General features: G+C 42.8%; 1 protein-coding gene across 12 annotated transcripts in view; it reads right to left on the bottom strand.

Moving 5' to 3' along the window:
• Positions 1-1,045: 1,045 nt before the first annotated feature.
• The window catches only part of WASHC2C (WASH complex subunit 2C), a 52,861-nt gene continuing 44,220 nt past the window's right edge, over positions 1,046-9,686 (bottom strand). For 4 of the 12 annotated variants that reach the window (XM_081075111.1, XM_081075122.1, XM_081075115.1 and 1 more), the window contains 8 exons: positions 9,111-9,239; positions 8,902-8,982; positions 8,189-8,311; positions 7,215-7,277; positions 6,649-6,861; positions 4,499-5,116; positions 3,110-3,287; positions 1,046-1,389 (listed from right to left, as the gene is read on the bottom strand). In XM_081075111.1, the coding sequence (XP_080931237.1) occupies positions 1,250-1,389; positions 3,110-3,287; positions 4,499-5,116; positions 6,649-6,861; positions 7,215-7,277; positions 8,189-8,311; positions 8,902-8,982; positions 9,111-9,239 (1,545 nt within the window). In that variant the 3' untranslated portion in view covers positions 1,046-1,249. The remainder of the gene's footprint in view (positions 1,390-3,109; positions 3,288-4,498; positions 5,117-6,648; positions 6,862-7,214; positions 7,278-8,188; positions 8,312-8,901; positions 8,983-9,110; positions 9,240-9,686) is intronic. The other 8 variants (XM_081075116.1, XM_081075114.1, XM_081075117.1 and 5 more) reach the window with 4 other exon arrangements.

Raw genomic sequence — 9,686 nt, 5'->3', positions numbered from 1 at the left:
TTATTTTTGGGGAAACCACGTCAGTAAGCACCCTCTCACGTCATAAGGTCACTCACAGCAGAGCAGGGCAAACAGCTAAGCTGTGGGGGCTGTACAAAATCTTTGACTCAGTATAAACAATTCCTAGCTCCATCTTAAAAGTGCCCAAGGAAGAAGTTAGTGGCTTCAGGATTGGTGAAGCCAACTGGGGCCTGCCTATAAGACTGGTTACACATTAACTACTCAGCACAGGAAAACAGACTAGGAGGCTCAGCTGTCCATGTGGCTGGTGGCTAACACATTGGACAACACGGTCACAGAACATTCCCATAGTGCAGAGATCTACAGAACAGAGCTGCTTTGGAGGCTGACATTTCCATCCTCAGGACTTCTTCCTACCATCACCTAGGTTCATTGTGTCTCTTTCACAAAATAATGCTAAGCTCCAAGGAATGGAAATGGATGCCTTAGATCAAGGATCAGCAAACTATTTCTGTAAAGGGCCAGATAGAAAATATCTTAGGCTTTGTGAGTCATCTAGTCACAGCTACTCAACTCCCATACTACATGTAGGGTGAAAACAGCCGTAGACAATTATGTATAGATTAGTGTAAAAGTAGTTGCAATTTAAAAGGTTAAAAATTATTGCAAAAACCACAATTATTTTGTACCAACCTAATAAAGGGGTATGGTTATATTCCAATAAAACTTTATTTTCAAAAGCAATGGAGGCCCATAGTTTGTCAAACCTTATCTTAGTACACCTGGAGAGGCATTTTCAGGATTCAGTGGTATCAGAGAACCTTCCTCTCCTATTGCAAAGACTCCTGCGGTTGATAATCTCTCACTCTCTTCCTCTATCACCTGCCTAGGCTCTAACTAATATGAGGCCTCCGTCCATGTAAGGAAGACTCCTGGTCATCTATCTGTGATTTGCTACCTCTAGGATTCCTTGCCCACCCTTGAAATGCACAAATAGGTTTCTTCTCTAATAAGCCCTAAATTATATTGTGGCTCTACCAAGGTGAATTGATTAAATCAAAATATAGTTAAAAACAAATAAACAGACACTGTGAAACATTTATTTTTGTTTTTCAGTATTAAGCATGATTAAAACCAATGCAGAAAAACACTTAAGTGCATCTGGTAAAAGGTGAGTGCGCTGTTTCACTATTTCCTTTTTATAATTCAGTTAAGACAATGAGCGTATAGGACAGCATCATTAACTCAAGGATGTAGCTGAAGGGTGAGATGTGACACTCTGAATGCTCTAGTGGCCTCCAAAGGCATTCAAAGGATCATCAAACACGTTGGCCACCTTCTGTTCGGATCTCGGTTCAGGTGCTGTCTGTGAAGACCGACTTTTTGGTTTCGCTGTCTTAGCCTTGACACCAGAGGAGAAGATATCATCTTTAAAAAGAAAAAAGAAAAATAGTTGCTGAATAGGCCCCCCCCCCAAAAAAAAATAACTTTCAAGACACATCTACACAAACCACCAAACACTCATGTCTGGTAACAAGTTCATGATACCAAAAACACTAAGACACAGCCAAGCCTCTTAGATTCTGGTCCTGGCTCTGCTAATAATTAAGTTTTATGATCACATGCAAGTCATATGCTCTCTCAGAATACCATATTCTAAGCTATGAAGGTTATGTGTACGCCCATGCAGGAGAGGAAAAATCCAGCCCCCGATTTTACTACCTGTGACATTATACTTATTTCTACATTCTTTTCACACTGGACGTTAAAAGGAAAGGGCACTGAAAATAAGCAAAGGGAAATCCAGCACAGGAGTCACGCTTTTTCAGAATACATGCATCTATTTGAGGCACCTCAATGCTAAGTCTTTATGACTACCTTATGTTTAGCGTTGCACTAACTCTAGGGTTCCATGACTCACCTTACTCACTAACTTTACTGTTAAGATGCTATTCTACAGAGATTTTAGCATGTGTAAATATAGGTACGCATATGCACATGTTAAAGACCATGGCAATATTTGTAACTGAGAAAATTTAGGAACAATCTAGATACCCTCAATAGGTTAACAGCTAAATACAAAGCAATACTACACAATCACTAAAAACAAGAAAGCAGATCTCTACTAACATGGGAGACATTAAGTGACTAAAAGGAATAGCAGAATAAGTACATTCTTATTTTTGGGGGGAAAAGAAGTATACAAACCTAACTCTCAATAATATCAGGTTGGTGCAAAAAGTAATTGCAGTTTAAAAGGTTAAAAGCTGCAATTACTTTTGCACCAACCTAATAGTAACCTCTAGGATTTGTTTTTCAATTTTTACATTTTCTGAATAGCATTAATCTATTACAACAGACATATATGACTTTTTTTGTAATAAAAGAAACGAGAGTCTCTTCTGCACCCAATGTGGTAGGAAGCAGATGGAAACAGAGCACACGCTTGCTTGGGAATAGTTGGTGGCATTGCTGCACGAAGTTTCTCTTAGTTAACCCCAAGATTTAGACCTAAGAGAGAGGGGAGGGAGTAGGAAGTATGTATCTGGCCTCAGCCAAGTCCTATCCACCAACACACAATACAAGACATTTCAGAAGCCCTAAAATTAGGGTATTGGGGCATTTGGCTTGTCCATTAATAAGATGTTCCACCATGGAGGGAAAATGAGAATGTTTACAAACATAGAAGATCTTCGGTAAGACGTCAAGTCTGAGTTATAACCTGCTTTCCTATATAGTCCTGTTTTCCTCCTGAACTGCCCCTCCATTCTCTGAACACTCTCCAACTAGAACTCTGATTACATCATGCCCGCAGCAGTCACCTCTCCCTACTTTGTAGCATGTTGGGGTAGTTTCCGATCCTCCTATCATAACATCAGAGGGTTCAGATTTGTCACAGACAATTGGCAGGGGGCATACTAAGTCAAAATGAAGGCCGAATTCTGGGTCTCCTTCAAGCCCTTCATGTCCATCATACCAAAATGCTGTCCATGAACTTATCCCTCCTCAGCCGAACTCAGGATTACACAGCGAGCCAAAGAAAACCCACTGGGGAACATTTTCCAGGAAAGGGCCAAGACGAAGGTAGCAGGAGAAATACCACGTCATTGAACAGTAATGACTATGTCGTATAGAAAATCAAACTTACCCATATCATCATCAAATATAGACTTAGCTTCCACTTTCTTTTTGGACTTTTCTTTTGGCTTCACAGTTAGGTCGGCAAAGATATCAATGTTATCATCAAACAAGTTGGGTTCAAATGTTCTTTCCTTCTCTCTTGATTTTTGTGAGGGTTTAATTGCTTCTGTAGCAAATATATCATCCTTGTTAAGGCAAAAACCAAGAAAAACAGTATTAATTTTTTTTTTTCTAAAACACTTATTTCAAGAAGTTGTAAAAAATACCAACTGCCAGGGTGTTCTGGAACAGCCATCTGACCTGTGCCCTCTACCAGATCTCTGCCTGGCCAGGTCTTTCCCATTCTTCTAGTCCTGTCCCTGGAGGCTCACTGGGATGTCCAAAGGAGGACTCAACCCAGAGCTGAGTGGAGACTGGGTTCTTCACAGGAGAAAGAATTCAAGAGCGGGACAGGTGCAGTAAAGCACAGGGAGTTTACTGAGACAAAAGTACACACTCGAAAGGAAAGTCGGGGTGAACTCAGAGAGCGAGCCGGTATTTACACCTCTGGGGTGGGGGCAGGTTTTGGTACCGTCCCTCTACAGTAACCGCAATGCAAATGAGATTACAATGACATTATAATTAGCTAAAGGTCAGGTCCAGGTCAAGGGGATCAGCCTAGCTGGATGAAACTGGTTCTTGTTTCTCCAGCTGCAGGTGCTGGGTACACTCACTTGTTACTTGCGTCACCAGTGGGGCACCTCACGTTGTACCCTGGAGGGGGTGTCAATGTCTTAGGCTACATGCCCTGCCTCAGTCCCAGCTCAAATGCCAACTCTACAGAGATACAGAGAGGCCTTCTCTGCCGGTTCTAGCTGAAGGAGAGCCTCCCACCCCTGCCCATCACTCTGCCCTGTCATATCCAATTCCCCTCCCTTAGAGCACTGGTCCTAGTTCACCTGTGTCTCCAGGACCCAGATGCTCACTGAACACCTGCCCAGAGAGTGCCACTGGAGGCCCTACAGCCAGTGCTCAACCGTTAGCTAGGGCCCGTTTACCCAAGAACCCGAGGCTAAACACTCAAGCTGTACCAACACTGCTTTGTGTATGTCAGAGAGTGACCTGCCAAAGAAGCTGACTGAAGCAACATTATGATAAAAATTCTAAAAATCAAGATCTGTATCAATATAATGGCCAGCCAGCAACTACTACCATCTACCGTGAACCAAAACAAAAATGTACTTCTGAGTTAGTTTCAGAGCTACTATATTAATACAGAAACCTAATTATAATTACTAAGCAAGCAGATACGGGCAGCAATGAAACACGCTTTACGTAATCTATGGCTCAATTGAGCCAGCTAGCACTTTCCTTAACACAGAACCAAGCACAAGAACATGCTGGTATATCCTATTACCTCAAAAATATCTTGCGCTTTTGAGATGACATCCTGCTGACTGTTGGATTTTGAATCATTCTTCTTGCCTTTCTGATCTGGAAAGAGATCGTTCTCATCTTCCAGGAGAGGGAAGGGATTTGTTTTCTTTGCTGGTTTCGGCTGAACAGACTGAAAGAGATCATCATCACTACCTGCGTCGCCCACAGCAGCAAACACGGGGCTCTTTTCTTTACTTCCCCCTGGCGGGTTGGCTGGGCTGTCTGCTACCTTTGCCTTGGCTTTTCTTCTCCCCATGAACTGAGATCCAGTACCTTTGGAAAAGGTATCTCCAGAATCAAAAAGGTCATCTCCAAGTGGTTGACCCAGAAATTTCGCAGAGGGGCTTCTGTCCACTCCAGGCACCGGACCACCTGTCCGAGTTGGAGTAGCAGCTGCCACGGACTCCTCAGAGCTATCTTTTCCACCAGCTGCCCTGGACTGTGGCTGATGGCATTCTGGAGAAATGGCACCGTCTGCCAATTGCGCAGCAGATCCTCTGGGGTCACTCATGTCCTCAGCCTCACTGGACTCCTGTGCAGCCAAGCGCCGAGCTGCACGGGTCTGCGGCCTGCGCTTCCCTCTCACTTTGACCCGGCTCTACAACAGCAAGAGACCACATTGATCTGATGATTAAATAAAAGTGTCCAAAGCTAACAGCAAATAATCCACAAGTCAAAGTTTTGGAAGGTTATCTGGTCTACTTTAATCAAGATATCTAAGACACAGAAGAGGTTATTCCTTAAAGATTTCCAAAGAAGTTTAACAGCTCCTAGTACTCCAAAAATAAGTCGCTCTGAATCCTTTAGTATTCTACATTTTGCAATATTTTGAGGGCAATTTCTGTTCAGTTTCATACAAAAAGCTTCATGTGCCACTGGAACCCTGCAAAGTAGGCACGTTGGTGCTCTGTGTCCCATAACCTTCCCTGATCTGTTCTCTGCTCTCAGTTTAAATGTGGATATATTTCAAAACAAGAATCTGGGGGAATTCTGGTACTAACCTTTATTAGAGGTGAGCCTAAAATCAGGCTCCGGGAGCAGAGAAGTGTCAGAAAATAAAGAGAAATGTAATCTAAGGTGCTCTTTTCTTCAAATCAACAAACAATAAATTCAAATGGTAAAGATTTCACATAAAAATGTGACTTAAAAATCAGAACTTTTAATATAACCTCAAAATACGAGACGTTTATTGCAATAATGTGGTATTTACGATATTTTCTAAAATACACAATCAAGTAGTTTTGAGAAGGTACAAGTTACTTTAGGCAAAGTACCGTGTTTGCCTATTTCAAGGAAATTTCACAAATGAAATTAAAAAGTAGCCAATTTAAAATTAAGCTAAAAAATATAACAAAGATAAGGGTATTTTATTTTTCACAAGGAAAACAGGGTAGCAAACACCTGACTGTATCTGCTAGGGTTATCCTAAGTACTGTCACTCAGAGATCAGCTAAGACTTTCTAGAGAAGGAAGGCTGGAGAGAAAAAAGAGAGCAAACTAAAACAAAAGCAAAACCTCAGAGATCCCAGTCTACAGTCCTGTGAACAGTGTGGCTGGGTGTACTACCCGGCAATTGCAGAGGAGAGGCATGAGACGGGGCGGGAAGGGAAATATCACAGAAGCTGAGCGGTCCACGAGGAAGGGCATTCCTGACACTGGAAGCAGCACTAGCAGATGGCAGCAGTGGAGTGTGCCGAGAATGGTACCTGGTGTGACCGGGTTAGGTGTACAGTGTGGGGTGGCTGGTGGGGAAACTGGAAGCCTCAGTCAGCAGATTGTAAAAGGTTTTAATACCGGCCAAGGAGCTCGAATATCCTCCTTCGGGCAGTGAGGAGCCAGCAGAGGGGCACGATCTGCTCTGTGTTTAAAAGACCTGTTGTGGCCATGCGACAACAGCCTGGAGGTGGTGGGGTTTAACTGTGGCTACTGAGTGGAAGGTAAACGTAACAAACACAGGCAGTGAAGAATTAAGGAGCTGGAAGGAGGGCAAGGAGGCTCAAAGAAGGATGAGGTGCCCCTTCAAATGGAGAGTCGGTCTCTTGTGTGTAACTGATGGACTAGGAAGAAACATACAAGTTGTTCTGGTTAAAAAAAAAAGAAGCAAGAAGAGAATGAAGGTGGCTTCATCACCTTGTTTGCACTGTGCAAAGTGTCGGCCTGAGCTGGGAGGTCAAAACTCACTCCGGCCTCCACACTCCCAGGCAGAGTGGACATACTTTCCCGACTGTGGTTTCTCCCAGGTCCAGACGAGGGAAGAGCCAATTCTGACAGAGCAGGATTCATTCCCGAGATCTGGGTAGTCACTGCAGGCAGCAAGGCTGCTGGATTAATCGTTAAATTTGCCTAAGGGAGAAAAATAACACTTACTCTCTGTATTTTCTGAAACACAGCAGTCTGTGATTATTACTGGGACACAGGACAAGAGACTCAGTGTACAGAACGTATAACACAAGAGGAGAAAGAGAGATGCCAGCAAGTCTCCTCATCACGTCTCAGAATTAAACAGAGGCTTACACACCTGTGCCCACCACTGGACTAAAGAAAATATATTACAGACGCAGCACACAAGAAGCAACAACTAGAGGGTGGGGAAGAGATGAGAAAACGCCTGGCAGCAGCTGACAATAGTACAAATCCAAAAAAGTGTCTAGATGCCACAAGGCAGGCAATGTAGATTCCAGACATGTTATAATTACTTGTATTTTGCAGATCCGAGGGGATGGCTCTTTGGTTTTAAATGGAGCGAGACCTGGTGAGTCCTGTGTGAAATTACATTCAGTTAAAAATCCACTCGGGAAATAGAAAAGTGTCTCTTGGGTTACACTTATGCCTGCAGATAAATCTGTGATGGGGCTAAGCTGTCGCTTTCTGTAATTCTCTAATGGGAAGACCCTCAGATCCGTCCTGGGGCCTCAAAACATTCCACCTACGTCACTTCCCTTACGCCTCCTCAGCCACTGTGCAGAGGGAGACAGAGATCATGAAAGTTTCCTGAAAATTGTAGGGTGACAGCACCAAAACTTCACCAGCCGGCAATTACCGTGCTGGTTATCCCACACAGGAGTAATTACGGAGCACGCAGAAATTCACCCACGGCCTAATGCACGGGCCTTAGGAGCAAAAGCAGCTGAGGCGTGGGACGAGTCCCTGGAGATGTGCTAGCACTACTGCCTTGTTTCACAGCTCAGGACACTGAGGTCCCAGGGAGACAGCCGGGACAGCTGCAAGTCAGAACGGAACTCGCCCGCAGTCTCTCGGGAGCCACGCCACAGAGAAGACTGCAGAGGACAAGAGCTGAGAGCAACAATCTCAGAAGACGTAACATGAGGGGGAACCAAGAAATTGGGTGCAATTTACATTTAATTTGTAATAATACTTCAAGGTAGCCCAAAAAGAGAAATGGGGGTTCTAGTGGGAATAAGGTTCTTTACCATAACTCTACCTTGGAATTGAATTTGAAGGGACTCTAAAAATAATAAGTATAGATTCATGGGTCTAGAATATGCACTGAGAAGAGAGATGAGCGGGAGTCAAAAATATTAAAGAGAGGTAGTCCTAGGTGCTGTGTCCTCCTTAATTAAGAGAACTCTGAATAACCTTGGATCTGTATGAGTTCATCTGTACTGAGATGCAAACAAGAGCTCAAAGTCCTTAAAGGGATCAGTCTAACCTGAGGGATTTCCGGTTTCCACATGCTTTTTTCTTTGATACCTTGAGTGGATTCAGGATGTTTCTGGTTCTTGAAAGAGGAGACAGACTGGTCTTTTTCCACTACCCTTTTCTTTTCTGGTATCTTCAAAAGAAAAACACACCGTAAGTCTGACAAGTACCTTAGACATTTTTTAAAAAGTCACGATGAAAAAAAAAAATACACACACACACACACACACACACACAAAACACATGGGTTCTGAGTTTTAAAAGTCATTTCTCAAATGAGGGTTGAACTAACTCAAAGGCAGTGTTTCAGAAATAGCATTCTAAAGACTGTGACTTTCTTAGGAGTCCACTCTATGATAAAAAGAAAATAGAGAGTACTTACAAATCTACTGGGGCAAGTGCGGGAAATGACACAGGGGCAAACACTCAGATTTAAAGTTTTGCACTTGAAAAGCATGAATATTTAGTCACCATGTTGTGTGCACTAGTCTTTCAATAAACAACTTAAAAATCAAACAAATTTGTAAGAAAAGAACCTGGGTTAGTTAATGTTTTAATATTAGGGAACAACACGAATGCTCTCATCTGCACATTATTTGCCATTTATTTACTAGTAAGCACCACAATTCTCTGAGTATTTTCTTTAACTGTGTAACTGGACATTAATTTCCTTTCCCAGAAGCCTCCCCACACACCCAAGCATAGACATCAAAAGGCTGGTACCAAAGGCTGGGACTTGGCAGAGCTGAAAAGGTCATCGTCTTCATCATCCCCAAACAGGCTCCCAACACTTGGCTCTAGCAACTACAACAGACAAAACTCAAATTCAATATCGAAAACAAAAACAACTTACAAAGACAGCCAGGTGAGTTGCTGAGAAAATATCTAATACAATAACAAAGCCATGATGTGGAGAACCATTGGGAACTGACCTTGGTTTTTTTGGTGCCAGAAAAAAGGTCAACATCTGGGTCATTGTCCTTCTGGAGCTTGTGACTAAAAAGGAGCTCTTCATCCTGAAAGACACCTGTGCTCTTGGGGCGGGCATCAGGGTCAGGACTCTGGGAAAAAGAGAGACATTCACGTGTACTTAGAATTCTAAGAATTTATCTCAAGGAAATAACACACAGCGGCAAAGAAGGAACAACTATTCCATGTCCCCTGTGGCTCTATTTACAATGGCTAAAGGCTGGACACAGCCTAACTGCAAACAGCAAAGGGAATGACACATTCACACAATGGAATACTATACAGCTATCAAAATAGTGGAAGAATATATATAAATATAGATACATATACATAGTCTGGAAAGATCGTCTTGCAACCTTTGTGTAGTATCCAAACTTTTTACTTAAGCCATTAGGTCCATAATGGTGAAAACACACAAAAGTAAATAAGTTCTCTCCATCTTATTCCCAAAGGGAAGAAGAGACAGCAGCTGACTTAACACCAAAAAACTACATACAGTGGTCAAGTGTGTATCCCTAAGATACTGGTCTTAGTCCAAG

Source organism: Rhinolophus hipposideros, assembly GCF_964194185.1.
Source record: "Rhinolophus hipposideros genome assembly, chromosome: 15".
Lineage (NCBI taxonomy): Eukaryota > Metazoa > Chordata > Mammalia > Chiroptera > Rhinolophidae > Rhinolophus > Rhinolophus hipposideros.
This window is presented reverse-complemented; position numbering and strand designations above follow the sequence as displayed.